Source organism: Rhipicephalus microplus, chromosome 2, assembly GCF_043290135.1.
Source record: "Rhipicephalus microplus isolate Deutch F79 chromosome 2, USDA_Rmic, whole genome shotgun sequence".
NCBI lineage: Eukaryota > Metazoa > Arthropoda > Arachnida > Ixodida > Ixodidae > Rhipicephalus > Rhipicephalus microplus.
In genome coordinates, this window is record NC_134701.1 from 208,331,636 (window position 1) to 208,349,057 (window position 17,422).

General features: G+C 42.5%; 1 protein-coding gene across 2 annotated transcripts in view; it reads right to left on the reverse strand.

Annotated features, from left to right (window-relative positions):
* Positions 1–17,422, reverse strand: part of LOC119169587 (guanylate cyclase soluble subunit beta-1-like) — a 133,137-nt gene that overhangs the window by 45,828 nt on the left and 69,887 nt on the right. For both annotated transcript variants that reach the window (XM_075875128.1, XM_075875132.1), the window contains exons 2-4: positions 8,740–8,813; positions 5,637–5,740; positions 4,881–5,120 (exon numbers count right to left, since the gene is read on the reverse strand). In XM_075875128.1, the coding sequence (XP_075731243.1) occupies positions 4,881–5,120; positions 5,637–5,740; positions 8,740–8,813 (418 nt within the window). The remainder of the gene's footprint in view (positions 1–4,880; positions 5,121–5,636; positions 5,741–8,739; positions 8,814–17,422) is intronic.

Genomic DNA, 17,422 nt, shown 5'->3' on the forward strand with positions numbered 1-17,422 from the left:
GCTTATCATTACCAAATGACTAGGTTAATTGGTGAAACGTGGGATACGCCTTTATTCTGCAGTGGGCGTGGTCAGGATAGATAGATAGATAGATAGATAGATAGATAGATAGATAGATAGATAGATAGATAGATAGATAGATAGATAGATAGATAGATAGATAGATAGATAGATAGATAGATAGATAGATAGATAGATAGATAGATAGATAGATAGATCCTGACTAGCAGTAGTCTCTTGTCCCGAAGGGGAGTCTGGAAGTGGTGGGGTTAACGTCTATGTACTTAACGTTTAACGAAACGCAGTCGAGTTTCACCTAATCAGTGCATCAACTATATAGAATTTGAAAACATTTAGCCGATAGACACGTTTTCATAGGAAAACAACAAAGTAAAAGCTTTTATTTTCAAGTTAGGTTTGTTGGGGTAACGCTGACGTTTTCCACAGTGCGTGAAATTCGAAAAAATCCATATTACCACCACGTATTTTTCTTATCACTTGGATTACTATTGGCTGGAAACGGAAGCTTCCAAGCGTAACATTACTTCTAGGTAGGGGATTTCAGTGAACGGCACTGGTAAAAATTATCGATTCAGAGGCCTCTTTAAAAAGCTGGCACACCTATGCACAAGACGAGACCTCTTTTTTTCTTTCAGTGTCTGCAGTTTTCTATCAACCTTAAGAAAATCTTCTTGTGCATTTCGCATTAAGAAATCCAAATGAATTCACTGCGATCCCGCACTCTTCAATATAGACTAATAAATAAACTTGTCTTACTCTGAAAAAACAACAAAACATTTTGGTCGCATAGTATATTCAGAAGATGTATTTGTAACGTAGCAAGACTTTCAATAAAAGTGCAAACAGAGGAAGCATCATTATAATTCAAAATAAATCTTCCTGTCCTGAATGTACGAAGGTAATACTTCACCTTATTTTGACCAGCAGAAGCGTGAAATCTTCTTGAATAATTGCGCAGAACTCGCGAACTTTCTCCGGAGAAAATAAATCCAGCCGGCTCAAAATCCAACTGGTTGGTATAACAAATTAAAAACAAAGAACTGAGTCACAAAAACAATAATCCCCCGACTCTTTGCAAGCGAAAAAATCATAATTCCCTCTAGAAATATTAATGATTTGAGCAGTAAAATAAAACTATAAAAAACAATATATTGAAAAAAACGAGAATGAAAGGATCATGTTGCTCCCGCTTGATCAGACTTCCTTTCATCAGTCGATTTCATCTGCTCTTCCCAAGACTAGCTCGTTATGTGTTCGTGGGATCAAGTAAGCTAGCTTCAATATCGAAATTCTTCAATTTCGCTGTCTCAGTTAGCCTACCGGACAGCCTAAGACGTCGCTACATCAGCCAATCTTCTGAACTCTTTCATGCGCATGGCGTAGAATTATCGATACCGATGCCCGATAAAGGCAGCAGCATGGCCGTCTTGCCTTATTGCGCCTATTACTTTGAGCTTCTTACGCTACAGGACACCCACGTATGACGAAACATGTGTGTTATTTGGAAGGTGATGAAAGAATAACATGGAGATTCCTTTTTTTCATATCTTGGCTGTTCCCAATCTTCAGGCACTATGATACAAAATTGAAAAGAAGAATGAGAGCGCACACATGTGCCCGATAATGTAGTCTCTGGGCTGCCTTAGCATTGTTTCATTAACTTTTCCTTGTTTTTCTTCGCTATCTATACGTTTGTGAATCCGTGGTATGTGATAGAAACAACAGTGGCAGGCGAAACGTGCCGCTGATGAAATATGCTACTGCCGCTCTTTGTCAAAGCAAGATGACACGGCACATGCCTAAAAAAAAGTTTATTGCAAACTCACAAATAAACGGTGATGATCGCGGTCAACCACAGCCGCTACAGTACCTCCTCTTATGGGACTTAAGAGCAGGACTCCCGCCGCTAACACTTGTACCTCCTCTGCAACGCCGTATTTTAGAATTTTGTTCAGGTTCCTAGATGACGTTAGCATGATAGATAAACTGTAACGTAACTCACATCATCACCATCATGTAGCGACAAGCAGATATCGCAATCATATTATTTTGTTTTTTTTCTTTTGCTGCCCTCCTCCTCCTCCTGGGACCTTTTTGTCCTGAATCTCCTTTCCCATTTCAGAGTATCATGTAGATGTTTTGGATACGCTGGCAGCAGTCTCTATTGTTCATTAAAAAGCTTTCTCTGTCTTTCTAGGTTTGCAGACGATTCTCTGATCATGAAAGGAAATTCAACAAGAACAATATCATTATTTCTGTCGTATTAGTCTGCGTAGAAAATAACTCTGCTATTGCGAAACCACTTTTTTGTGTACACATTTTGCTTAAACAAACAGCGCAATGATAAGAGATCGACTGCACTTTCCTAGTTCAGTACTGCACGATAAATGATGCTGTACAGCTGTCCTTGCCAAGCTTTTCAAGGAATACAAAGTTGTTTTGTGGACCATGAGGTGTGTATTTGGTCGCGTATGCTACAGCAACCATGCACGGCTCGTTATAACAAATGTGGTATTGTGAATCAATTTTAATATGGTTTGTCATGGACTCAAATAAGTACTCTTGAGCGCTCTCTTTATTTTTTCGTATTTTACGCGATGTATTCTCACAATGTAGCTGGCAATCAGTGCTTAGGTGTGCATGGAAAAGTAAATAATGTCATGGGCTGAGTGGATACCTGAGAATGACAACGACGAAGTGCTGAGGGGAACGTGAACGGACTTACAGCAGTGTTGTATGCTTTTTCTCGCCATCGCGCATACTTTATTCCCCGTAACAGCATTGGTGGAGGTGCTGGGTACAACTCGCCGATACAGCCCCAGGAGCTAGATCTTCGCAGCGGATGGCGCATTGCAGCTACCACAATGACTGACCAGGCTTCTCAATGTCAACAAGATCTGTCAGCCCCACAGCCGATCGCTCTGATGCAACCTCGTGACCCAGGCCCATTAAACGGCACAAGTGGCATAGACGTCGATGACTTGCTGGTTCTGTATGAGCGCGTCAGCAGCAGCAACCATTCAGATCCAACGATTATGTTGTCGAACATCATATTCTTCTTGCACGGCACAGCAAAACTATGGTACGAGCCGCATCAAGAAGAGTTAACTAGCTGAGACGTCTGTAAGCAGAAATTAAGCTATTTATTTGGGAAACCCATCAGACGACAAGTGGCCGCAATGAAAGAGCTTGTGACTCATGCACAGATATCCACAGAGCCGTACATTGCGTATATCCAGGACATGTGGGCTTTTTGCCGCAAGGTCGACAAGGACATGCTTGAGGAGAACAAAGTTGGACACATCCTGAAAGGAATCGCCGATGACGTCTTCAGTTTCCTGCTGTGCAAGGACTGCTCGACGATGGAGTTGGTCATCGAAGCATGTCGTCGCTTCGAACAGGCGAAAAGTAGGCTCATCATTCCCCGATTTGGCCGCCTTCCCAATACGGTGACTACATCCTCCTGTGAAGATTTGCCACACTACATCAACCACCAGTGCTGGAAAACCTCACGAGAATAGGCCGTGTGAAACTCGAGGCTATGGCGCCCGCTATGTCTAGCGTAAGTGCTCCAGGACACAACCTCACTGCTGTTTCAATGATACAGGCCGTGGTTCGCCAAAAGATCGCGAATATGGGCATTTCGCTACCTCATCAAAATGCCCCTGCTATTCCAGCTCGGTTCCTCCAGTCGTTGCAGCTGCTACTCCGAACCGCACCTTCGCGCCACGATGACACCCAGCCAAATGGCGCACTCACGATGATCGGCCATATGTTTCACGTGCCATTGGATAGGACACATCGCTCGCCATTGCTGCAGCCGTTGGACCTCATCACCTTGACGAAGCTTCTATGATTGGTCGAGGTGATGACGAAGTGCTGATGGGAACGTGCACGGACTGCAGCAGCGCTGTACGCATTTTCTTGCCAATATATTCATCGCGTATACTTTATTCCCCGTAACAATATTATCCTCTTAATGTTATTTAAGTCTAAATTACAATTTAAATCTAATGATTGGTCTTGGTGTTTCAAATTAAAATAAGCTAGGGGTGTATCAGAGCGGGATAGGAGATATATTAGTGATATCTGAAACACTGAATAAAATGCAGGTGGCGCATGTCTTAATGGAAAATTATTATTGAAATTTAAGAGACAAATCGGCCAACGGAATTAAAAGAGATGGTAGTTGAAGTAATTGTAATCTAAATGTGAAGAAACAAAAGTGAACGAAGAGGTTATTTGCTGTGTGCAAGGGCCGGACCTGTAACCTTTGTATAACGCGTCCTATGGTCTACCAACTGAGCTACCAAAGCGGCTGTACAACCGTGCACTTTATAGAGTATAGATGTGCATTAAACACAGGAGCGTCAGTCAGTGCCACCAGTAGTCATGACGGCGAGTGTAAAACCGCCATTATCCGCCTGTTTGGCATCACGTAGCTGGTGTACTTATTATATGCTGGCAGCTGAAAAATAATCTCCCGTATACTACATGAAGGCAGCAAATCTGTTAGAACGACATCCTCGCTATCAATCAAGGAAATCAGTGTATACATTTAGAACTCGTTTTTTCCTTCTTAGACACATTAACAATTCGATTGACATTTGTTACCAGCTCGATACGCCTTAGTCGCAATGTAGAAATTTACTTATATAGCACAGTGTTTAACCTACTTGTGGCTTAACGCTGCCTCAAGTGGCACCAATCGGTCGTCGAACATACATACTAATTCATGCATAACACGTTTGTAGCCCATTCTGGGCATTTCATTTTTCTGTTTTTCTAATTTTATGCTGCCTTGAACATGTCATCACGTCAGCTGTAGCCAAACTATCACGAGGAAAGGACGCACGCACCTTTTCTGTCACTGTAGTAGTGCAGCAGGATTTCACCGCTTGGACCTGGTGTTACGCGGAATGAGGGAGCCCGCATACCCGGATAGGTGGAGGCCAGGTGGTCGTGCAGATTGTCCAAGTTCGTCAAGAAGTCCGCCATGTTGGAGCCTAAGACACGCAGAATATGGTCGTAGCCATGCTGCTGACAGAAGTACAGGAAATGCTCCCCGAACGCTTCTAGGCACGTGTCCAGATCCAGGCCTGCATTGGTGACATCAACGTTGTGCAGAAGGTTTTTTTATAGCCTTCAGAGAAGAACTGCATAATTTTCATTCAGATGTGACTGTAGCAACTAGTATTGGAGACATCAGCTCGTTTCCACACTCTGGCAAAAAAAAACACGCGTTGGTTGACATTTTCTGCTTACAATAAGATCGTGTAGAGTGGCGGCCAGTATCACCTTACGGCAATAAATTATTCGGCACAGCCATCCCATCATACGATGTTCGCGTGCATAGTAATGATAATTTTACGTAGCGTTGACTGTCGACACCTTGGGCTGTGAATAATGAATGTGTTAAACAGCTCGTTTCGCAGAAATACCTGCGTCGGCGTCCACGTCATGGACTGTGGGCGAAAAGTCATCACTTCTTGTGCGAGACCGAAAAATATACAAACATGTCACAAGCGAATTGAGGATGGAGATAGTCGCAAAAGTGCGAAATGCTCCGACAAATGCGCACCTGCCAAAAAATGACACGTAGCTGTTTCACTTACCAAGCACCTCGCAGGCGGCGGCCACCAGTTTGAGCGTCATGTCGTCTGTGTAGACTTTGTGCATCAAAAAAGAGGCACCATGCATTGTGATCCCCGACTTCTCTCTGCGAATTAGAGATGATGAAATGTATTTTAAGAGCGAACAGATACGCAAAAACAAAATACAGACGTGAATCTTGTGGCCCCGAGGTCACAAACGTGGTTTACAAACAATGTCGCCTTATGTAAAAATACCGTGCAGGATTCTCTTCCCCGTAATATATATGTACTGTATATGTAGTCTAGACGTCTTAATATGCACCGATGGCTGGTACAGTTGCCACATCTTCTTGAGGAAACAGATTTGCTAGAAGACTTTGACAGGGCAGAAAATGAGCGATTGTGTTACTAAGAGCTTTGGTTCATGTTGCAATAGCAGTCGTAGTAGCTTAGGGGCTGTCACACTCCGTTGGCATGGGCTTCATTCTCAACTATGCGACTGTGTTTGTGTGAAGTCAAGCGCAGGAACACGCGCATACTACGTTTTAGAGTGTACTTAGATTGTCGACCTTGTCAAGAGTAACTCCAAGTCCTTCTTGATATGGAACCGCGCAGTCACTTCATGGTTTTGGGGATTGACAACTTCCGAATTTAGCTTGACAAACATGTATTAGCTATCGATTTTATTCACTTATATTCAGCATATTTAATGTATGTTGGTATCAATGTAATGCGCTGATTACTGCTCTTGTGTTGTATATTAGTTTAAATCATTAAGACGCAGATAATTAAAAAAATTCAAATATTCATATAATAGAACACTCTCCACTTAGTCTCAGTACTTCAATACAAACGCTTGAGTCAACTGATCGTGTGTGTCAATAGACGTTCTAGAAACTCTATATTCACATTTATTGAAGGATATGGGAGCGTACTACATCTTCACAAAAAAAAAAACAGACAGATTTTTAAAACAGAAACTCTTTAAATCTGGAGGTCTTCACAGTGTAGTTTTTCCGTGCAGTGCTTCGAGCACAGTGAAAGGGCTACTTTCGAGGAAGATTTCTTTGATTGTTGAGGTTCAAAACCTATATAATTGAGCTTTACTGCACAAATGGATATTATTTTATTACTTCTGAGAGTTCACCTAACATGTGCTGTGAACAGTCGTATGAATTCAAAATCTAGCGCAGGAGCTCTTACACTGGAACACTGGTACCTACTGAAACCTGTTTATGAAAGGAGGTCTTCCAACCGAAAACAGGTCTCTTCTCAACTACGTTTCTTCGTGCTTACCACGAATAGAATAAAAGCCCTTGTGCTACATGTGACTCCAGCGTAACAAACAAAAACACGTATTCTTCATACGTTAAAATGGCGGGAAACCGTGCTTGATTCAAATGAAGCTACAAAAAGATAACCATGCCCCTTTTCTTCAACTTTACCGGTTACACGGTGCAAGGAAGATGCTCTCGACTGTACGGCACAAACCGTACCATCTCTTTTTGGTCAAAGAGAGAGGTATGGGTGCGCCGTCTAGATTTTGGTTCAATGATTTGAACCCCAGAGCTTGCGATCCTCAGTCTTTTGACTTTATTCGTTTTTCGAAGAAAATTACGTTTATTGTTCTATATTCATATTTTTTGTTTTTTTTTGTTCTTGTCTTTTGCTGCCTTTGTATTCTATTTTCCTTTTCCAACACACAGTAGCACGTCAGCAATTTATATATGCTAGGTCAATTATCTTCTCATTTATAATGGTTTCTCTTGTTCTCTCTCTCTCTCTTTGTCAATGTTACTTGTATTTTTCTCTTGCATGGCCCACGCTTGTAATAATACTCCCAATGAATTAACTGCTAACGCAAATGTACCAAGTACGTAATTTTTTCCCTGCTGTGAAAGCGAAGTGTATATTTCCACCGGGACTTAGACCTGCTATCGACTCCCTGCTTCTCACTGTATTCATTTCATTTTTATGTCTAGTTTACCAAATCTCTCTTGTACACGCAACTGTAGTATCTACGCTTCCTACCAAGTTGTAGCTCGGTAAGAGGCTGCTCATCCACCACTGATCAGCTTTTAAACGCTGCCTCTCAGCCATGAGAACAAAAAATTCGTTGATGGCGGTTTACTAAAAGCTTATACTGGAAAATTAAAATACTTGGCTGACCTTGACAATGAAAACATAGTTCACTTACTGAAACATATTGTTTCGCAAATAGGAGCACTTGCGTAAAGGATAGACAATGTAAATATGATATTATTATCTGGGATTTTATGTGCCTGATTCAAGACTAGCTTTTTAGGCACTCCATAGTCGAGCGCTCCAGAAACTTCGATAATCTAGTGCTCTTTAACTTGCACTGATATTGGACAGCAGATGCGTCTCTCGCATTTCGCCACAATCCAAATGCCACCGTTGTGTCAAACTGGTATTTTTCGCGTCATCATTCGGGAACCAGAACCATTGTACCACAGTGGCTGACCATAATAACAATTTATTAATCAAGAAGCATAAGAAAGACACTTTCGCTTCTGTATTTTCCTCTACAAGCTCACAAGCAAACTTTCTTAACTCCTTGGTATTTTCAAACACTGGCAGCATATATCTGTCTCTTCTTAGGTAATCACCACCTTTATAATTCAATAAAACGTCACCGAAGTTTTTGTTTGCTTTCCTGACGATTAGCACAGGAAAGGTATCTGATGCAATAGAACGGAAAAGAATTTTTCTGGTCCAGACATGCGTTTTGCCAATTATATATCAACAAAAGATTAAGAAAATCGAGCATTACAGGCAGAGCACAAGTATTCGTGCAGTTTAACAAATAGTGATGAGCAACACATATTGAACCTTGCTATTTTTCGTTAGTAGTTTGCGCTATCTTTTTGCGTCGTAAAATCTAGGACTTCTCGAAGCAAGCCTGTGCCATGAAAAATTATATCTATATTCTTTGACGTCCTTCAATTATCATCCCGAAAGTGTTAGCTGAACCCGGAAGTTCATAACCCATAATTAGGGCAGCTTTCATAGTGTTTGGCGCATTTATTAGACTGTGGGCGTTGCAAAAAAAAAAGAAAGCCCTTGTCGGGATATAAAGAATTTGGCGTGCGAAAAAACTTACAGAAGCAATTTCCACGTGTCCGCTCCAAACTTCTTGGTCACGAGGTCTTCCAAGGCGCAGTGAATAAACCCGTACTGTGAAGGAACAACAAAAAAAAACGGTAGGTTATTAGTCATATTACACCTTCACTAAAACAGCCACGAAGCCAATATCTGTAACATATATGCCGAATATGGCTCTTTCATCTAATCTGTACCAGAAAACAATACTGTGAATTTGGATCATGTCACACCAACAAGATTAAGTAAATTGCACAGTCCACCTTCTTCTGCTGCTGTTATGTTTGATAAGATGTTATTAGAAGGTTATTACTCAGTACAATTTCTTGGTGAGAGAAATTCAATGAACAGTGACGCTACGGCATGCGTAGCAGTGCATATAGACCCAAAGCCATATTTCTTCAAGCCTTGCTTCATACGAAGGCGTGTCAGGCATCGGCGCAGTCTTAACTGCTCCTATAGCGTTTAATGATACAGTGACTGTAGTATTAGCATATATATTGGATATTGCATGTGAATCACGCCAAAAATAATACTCTTACCGAGAAGACAAAAACGAAGCGTTGAAAATTGATTTTTACTTAAATAAATCATGCAAACTTCCCAGTCTGTAGCTTCCAGAAAAATGGTAAATGTTTATGCCTAAGCACGGTGATAACTGTAGCTACAGAAGTACTGTATCGGCGCCGCCAGAAGCGGCGTTGGCAGCAGATGCATATTAAGGTTGGGGAACGCAATATCCGGAATAGCTTCGAAGCGCAGCTCTTTTACTCACGTCACGTCGCATAACCGGGACTCAGATTTCGCAGCCTTGAGTGCTGCCGTATTTTTATTTTTGATTTTTATGTGTGGGCGTCTCTAAAGTATTTCTGAATCGACGGGGTTGATGCTAGCGATCCGAGAAATTCTAGCTTGGTCAACTTTGGTGTATATGTGTAAGAAATGACCCCTCACGTCAAGTGCTGCCATCCATTATGGATTTCATAAAAAGAAGAAAAAAATGAACTACACGAAAAAGGAACCTCAAAAAGCAAGCTTTGTAGAGGTACACAAACCACCACACGTTTTGACGCTATTTACGGAGCCGTGGCGTCATTCTTTTTTAACTTATTGCTTCGTACGCTCGGCGGTCGGGGTCCTATCCTGTACGCGTTGTCATGACCCGTTCGCAGATGGCGGCACTGATGGATGAAGACGAATGCTCCCTAGATTGGCCATACTTTACACCATCAATGCAACTTGGGGCCTGCTTTAAGCAATTTGACCGCGCCACAACGAATGGCTTCATCACCACAAACAAGTTTTGTGCCTCCACAAAGTCTCCGGTTTTCGCTGCGGACTGTTGCGTAAACTTTTCAGGTCAAATGATGACACTCAGTTCACTGTAAACACTGCTTTTATGCACTCGAAGCTGCTGAAAGTTGTCTCATTATCGCGTTTACTTTTGGTCGAAAATGCAAAGTGCTCAGTCAGTGTCACTTGTCTTTCTATTGATGGTTATACAATGATCACTTTTCGATGACTTGGTGAAGTTAGCATATCTTGAACGAATTTCATTTCAAAACTAAAATATCAAAACACGATATTTCGCTATGACACAGTTCGCTAGAATACATTGAAATTCGGAGCATCATTTAATTTAGTTCCCTCAACGCCTAAAACTCAAAATTAGTGCAGCAAACACTCAGTCACCCAAGGCTAAGTGACAGCATAAATGGTGGGCACCTAGGTCATCCTGGCATTTAGGTGCTTACTATTCACCTCTTATCTTTCCCATACCTTTCCTACTATATGCGACTACGAACGATCTTTTTCTTCCTTTTTTTCTTTATATTTCTCCGCTTTGCCTTAAATTTTTATTCTTATCTCGCTTTACCTGCTTTACCTTCCTTCTTTCTGTCCTCCTGTTCCTTGCTCCGTTTCCCGTCCCCTTGCACCTGGCAAGGCCATGCTCACATTGTCGTTTTATCTCTTCCTTTCTTTCTTTCTCACTCTAGCAATGTACTTGTACTCTCACCGATCAAAGCTATTTAAATCCTTTCCGGGAAAATTGTTGCACAGTTCTGGGAGCGAATATTAAAAAGGGAGTGCATGCCGGTTTACAATGCTGATAGTGTTCTATTTGCAAAACACCGTGAACGTCACGCATAGCGTATGTGCTGAAAATTTCATCTTAAATATCTATTACGAAGTGCTTGTTTATTTCGTTTCGGGCACACCACTCATTCTTCAATAGGAGAGACAAGCTGAGGATAAACTTACAGCTTTATCAGCAAGAAAGTTCTATATTGAGGCTGTTTCAACAAGTGCTGCTGTACCGTTTCACTATACTTCATCCAGTCTTGTTATTAATAATATTGTCACGACGTCAAAACAGAGGTCTTGCCGCAAAAATTGAGGCAGCAGAAGCAGGTCGGTCTTTTTTATTAGAACGCACAAGCGAGTTTTTTTCTTTCATCCATTTCATAGTCCTTCATGGCACATGCACGACTGCCATCGTCTTTCTTGATCAAGCACGTGACATGTGCTTCCCTCCGAAAGAGGCATCGTTCCAATGCGCAACTTAGGTACTCTACCTGGCGTATGAAGTGGTCGCACCGACAGGGTAACTGGGAGCTAAATTAACTAGATAAATACGGTTTCATACGCACGAAGTGCAGGACTTCGGATAAATGCTTTTGGCGCTTATAACTACAGTCAGTGTCGGGAACAACATCGTAGTTCCCGTCGTTCAAGCGTCGCGTGACGCCGTATGGGCCAAAGTATCGTCTTTACAGTTTTCCAGACAGCCCACGTCGACGTATCGGAATCCAGACCCAGACCTTTTCGCCTGATGTGTAGCTAATGAACTTGTGTCGTGGGTCGTACCGTTTTCTGTCTTGACGCTGTTGATGACAGATGCGCACACGCGCGAGCTGTCAGGCTTCCTCGGCGCTCTCAGTGAATTCTTTGGCGTCTACATGGATGTCATCACACTCATGCGGCAGCATGGCGCTCATCGTTGTCGTGACTTCACGGCCATATATATATCATACTAAACGGTGTCATTCCGGCGGTGTCTTGTCGAGCGGTATTATAGGCAGAGGTCACGTACGGCAATATATGATTCCAGTGTTTATGTTCCGTGTCAATGTACACGCTGTTCATGTCTGTGAGGGTCCTATTGAGGCGCTCCATCAGTCTGTTTTTCTGCGCATAGTATGCAGTTGTTCTCTGGTGAGCTGTACCGCTGAGTCTGAGAACCGACTCCGAAAGCTCTGCGGTGAAAGCAGGTCCTCTGTCTGTGATCACTGTAGGCGGAGCGCCATGCCGAATGACGATGTTTTCGATGAAGAACTGAGCGGCTTCTGCTGCTGTGCCGCGCTGCATAGCTTTAGTCTCTGCATAACAGGAGAGGTAATCGGTGGCCACAATTATCCATTTGTTCCCTGTTGTGGAAGTTGGAAAGGAGCCCAGGAAATCCATTCCAATTCGGGTGAACGGCTTCGCTGGTGCTTCGACTGGACGTAAAGACCGGCTGGTTTGCTGAGCGGCGCTTTGCGGCTTTGGCTGTCGGTGCAAGTCCGCACGTGATGATTAACAGCAGCAGGTAACTATGGCAAGTAGTACTTTCATCGTAGTCGGCATAATGTTCGGGTGTAGCTTAGATGACCAGAAGTTGCTTCATTATGGCACGCTTCCATAATTTATTTTCGAAGAGAGGCAGGCATGGCGAGCAAGTGCGGGTTGCTGGTTGGTGGGAAGTTTTTCTTATAGATAACATCGTTTCACAAGCAAACTACATACTCGTCTGCATACTACACTCTACGAATTTTGTATTTTGAATGATTGAATAAACTGAACTGAACTGAACTGAACTGAACTGAAAAAGATATCAGTCCTCTGGCAAAAAACCACGGCACGTCTTTACGTCGTCCTAAATATTCAATGAGCGGTAACAGCTCCGGGTCACTGCGCCGCTCTCGTGCATTAGTGGCCATGTTGACAACTCCCAGGAATGCCGCGTCAATGTTTGCATCATCACGAGCGACAGTCTCCACTGGCGACCGTGAGAGACAGTCGGCGTCGGTGTGCCTCTTCCCAGATTTATAGACGACGGTCATGTCGAACTCTTGAAGTCTTAGGCTCCAGCGCGCCAAACGGCCAGATGGATCTTTAAGGTTGGTGAGCCAGCACTGAGAGTGATGGTCGCTAACAACCTTGAAGGAGTGGCCGTACAAATATGGTACGAGAACCGCGAGCCTACATTCCTATCTTGGGAAGATTTCCGTCGAAATCTCCTCGCTACATTTTTTAACTTGGACCGACGGGATCGCGCACAGCAGCTGATGGAGGCCGGCGTGCAAGAACTCAATGAAACAGCCGCCATGTACGCAGAGGGTATGATCCGTCTGTTTCGACGAGCTGACCCTGACATACCCGAGGCAAAAAAGATGCGTCACCTAATGCAGGGTGCTAAGCAACCAGTGTTTGCGGGCCTCACACGACATCCACCTACAACAGTAGATGAATTCATAAGAGGAGCGACTGTCATCGAGCGCGCACTGCAACAACGACGCCGACACTTTGACCGCCTGTCGAACCACACGGCAGTAAGTGCTGCCGCTCAAAATACTGCCGTATGTGAGAGTTCCTTGCGACAAACGATTAGGGGAATACTGCGTGAAGAACTTCGGGCCCTCTGCGTTTCCCCTCCCCAGCACCTCCACCAGTGTCACGACGTCAAAACAGAGGTTTTGCCGCAGAGATCGAGACACCAGAAGCAGGTTGGTCTTTTTAATAGATTGCGCAAGCGAGTTCTTTTTCATCCGTTTCATACTCCTTCATGGCACATGCACGACTGCCATCGTATTTCTTGATCAAGCACGTGACAATATGATGCAAATGCAAATGGTCGTTAACCTTTATTTCATAGTTATATCTTGTTCTCGTGGAATGTTCTCATCACACTAATCTTTGTATAAGAGTACATAATTAACAACGATTATTGTTTACGACACACGGCAGCGCATACGGTGTTAAGACGAAAACAAGAAATGCAAAAAAAAAGACGACGCTAGCGTGGACAATAAGTCGCCCTAGCGCAGGAGCACAATTAAATAAATAATTGTTCGATCCCTGCAAGAAAAATTCACTAAAGCATGCCGTCAGTGACAAGCGCTTGAAACGACGAGATACAACAAATAATATTTCCGTCGCTTTGCCCGGCAGCGTTGAAATTACATTGCGGCCTGTGCAAAAACACGCTATAGCAAAAACTCAGTGTGCAGTTCGACCGGATAGAGTCGCACATTGTTGAGAAATTCAAACTTCAGTCACCTAAAGGTCTCTAAGCATTCAAAGCCGATGGTTCGTTAGTGTCAGAAGAGTGCAGGGCTACTGAATATGCATAAAAAATCAAAGCCGTTTTCTTGCCTGTGCAATTTGAGTAAACAAAAGGCAAGCGCCATCTTGTGCGCGAACAGAATGAAGAATTTCTTTCTGATTATTCTCTCTTTCATGTTTTTTTCGTTGTTTATCTGTTTATAACGTGCCCATTTCCACCTTTATTTTCTCCTAACCCTCAGTGTCAAGAACCGCCGCCTACACAAATTGGACCCTTCGAGAAAGCTTAAAGTTCTATCGGTCCTTTCCCGCCAGGATGCAACTTTACTGTGCCGCCTGTGGTTAGGAATAGCTTTTACAAAGGCGTACTCTTTTCGCATAGGAATGGCGCATAGCTCTCGATGTGAATCGTGCGACACTGACGAGACAATAGAACATCTACTGTGTTCATGTGAACGTTTTGCGAGCGAACGCAACTTGCTACGCGAAACGTTAGAGACACTAGACAGTAGACCTTTTTCCGAAGAGAAGATACTTGGCTCATGGCTCTACGCGTCGCTGGCCAGCAAAGCGACGCGGGCATTGCTAAGTTTTCTAAAGACGACCGGACTACGCGACCGCTTATAAGCGTGCAATGGACAAGGTCACATCTACACACACGTTGCCCTTCACTCCTCTCTCTCTTCTCATTTAATCCCCTCACCCCTTCCCCCAGTGCAGGGTAGCAAACCGGACGTGCGTCTGGTTGACCTCCCTGCCTTTCATTTCTTCCCTTCCTCCTCCTCCTAACCCTCACTACTCCTTCCCAAGCTTTGCTGTGCTATACTGTACCTGGTTAGTTACACACTCTTACCCCCTCCTCATCCTCCACTTCCTTCTTGGTTCCCGTGTTAAAACTATACTATGCCAGGCTTTTTCCTCTCTCCTACTCATTTCCTTCCTTCTCGCCTTCACGTTACTTAACTTCTTTTTTTATTTTCCTTCTATTGCTATACTATACTACGCAAGGCTCTGCTATGTTTTGTTGTGTGCCACTTGGCATATGTCTTCTTGCAATGGCGCATATTCGCTAGAGTTTGTGCTTTCCACGCTGAAATTACCCAAAACACAATGAACTCCACTGTTACGACAAAACTATCGAGTATTGAACCACTTTTCTTCTAAAAATGACGTCAATTTATTTCGGCGTCGAATTGATTTAGAGTAGAAAATATGTGATATCAATACATGATAAAAAAGAATGAATCAACCATAGGCAGAAAAATATTTACAAAGTATACCTTTCCTTGAGTATTCAATCGGTCAATAGATCAACCAATCAATCACTCAGTCAATCAATTTATTTTTCATTTCAGCAGATAGAGGGCATGGAAACAAAAGCTCCTGTGAGCTTGGCTAGGTTTCTAAGCCGGTTACTGCTCAGCAAGCAGTGACGGCATACAAAAACAGGCGTACACGCAAGTAAGAGCACAAAAACATACAATATTCTTGCACATAAGTCAACGAACAAATAATAAACGTACGTTGAATGCAGAAAAAAAGTTGAAAAACTACTACATAAAAGAAAAACCTCAAAACTGGCATTTTAATCATCTTACGAAAAAACCGTGCAGCGGAGGCCTGCAAGATGAACTTTAAAAACCATTTTGCGATAAAAGGTTTTACACAATGGGCAAAGATATTCTTGGCATCCGGGTCCCGTAGTTGTACGTGGTGTTTTTGTCTCGAACTTTTTCGCGAACCGTAAAGAATACGTAGAATAGTGTTCAGTTAATTTTTCTAAATCAACGAGCATAGAAGTATTCTTTTTTCAAAGTTATAGCTAAAAACAAGACGTGAGTTATGAGTTTTGAAAACCGCTGGGCTATCGGCTGCTTGGAAAGGAAAAGTTGTGTGAAAGGTTGACTTCTGGCTAAGTTGTACACAATGCATAAAGTCTTTTTGTGTAGAACATGGCACTTTTTTAGGCTGTAAGTGTGCTAGTGCCCCATACAAGTAGCAAATATTTCAACAGGATCATAAGCGAAGGTTTGAAGAGCAACAATTTTATATTAGTTTGAAGAAAGTAACTACTGTGGTATCAGAGACCAACAAAACGCGAAAAAGGTAATGAAACGCATGTCCTTGATATGTACATACCAGAGCAGCTTTTCCGTAAACCAAACAGCAAGTATTCTAAATGCTAGCACACTTCTATATTTGAGTCGTAAGACAAAAACTCATTGCATGATATACTTTTACCCTTGGAGCAGAAAATGATCGTTTTTGTCTTGGCTACGTTAATTTCTAGCGCATTTATTTTCGATTTGCCTTCTAGGGCGACAAGCATTCTATTAGCTTTTTTTATCAATTCTTCGTAACTTTTGCCGCTGAGAAAACACTGCTGTATCAGCATATATAACGTAAAATTTGTTGTCGTAAATATTTACGATGTCATTAATCTAAAATTGAACAAGAACCGTAATCAATCAGCTGAAACAAAATTCAGAACACACGAGACGATATAATATATTTACTTATAAATCTATTACCTGCAAGCTACAGCCACGTGGTCATCGATATTTAAAGAATATATATGGCACAATGCATCACAAAACGTAATAAAACAGGTACGCTTACAACACTTACGAAGGTGACAGTAACCTGCTTGCTTTCCTCTGTGGAATAGATTTACGGGCCGTGTCAGAAACACTCGTCTTCTGAATGGTATAAATCAAGAGCAGGTTGTAACGTAACGCTTCCTTTACTAGGCGCTTTGAATCAATAGAAAAAATACTTATCTAACTAGATTCAAGTTGAGTGACTAAGTAGAAGAATCTTTGGAGAGCAGGCCATAGAGAAGGTGAATACAATGAACTGTGCAGAGAGACTCATCACCATTGGTCGCTTTCGGAAAATAGACAAATAATAAACAACTCCAATTAGTACATAATTCTAAAAGGGTGCAAAGGCAACGTCTTTTTACAGAAATAAAGAAAAAAAGCTAAGAAAATTTACATAGGCGAATCACAAGGATAGTTAGTTTGCCTACTCTCATAGGGCGGCATCGGAAAAAAAATTGGAATATAAGTATATTTTGAATGAAGAACGTTCGTACATCTTCGGATAACTTTCTGCTGCTGTAAGAAAAAGTACAACTCATCAGCAGTGTTACGGCGTTGTCTCATAGAGTAACGTAGTGCTGGTCTGCTTACCCGCACGTGTTCTTTACGCCACTCGGCGATCGTGCCAAGATTTAGGGCAATTTAAGGCACGAGACCAAAAAGAATAGAATAGGGGACGTGTCTTCGTAGTGGAGACTGAGCGCCGACCTTTTGTTCCCTGGCCAGCTCTCAGTGTGGAGCAATCGAGCCGACACA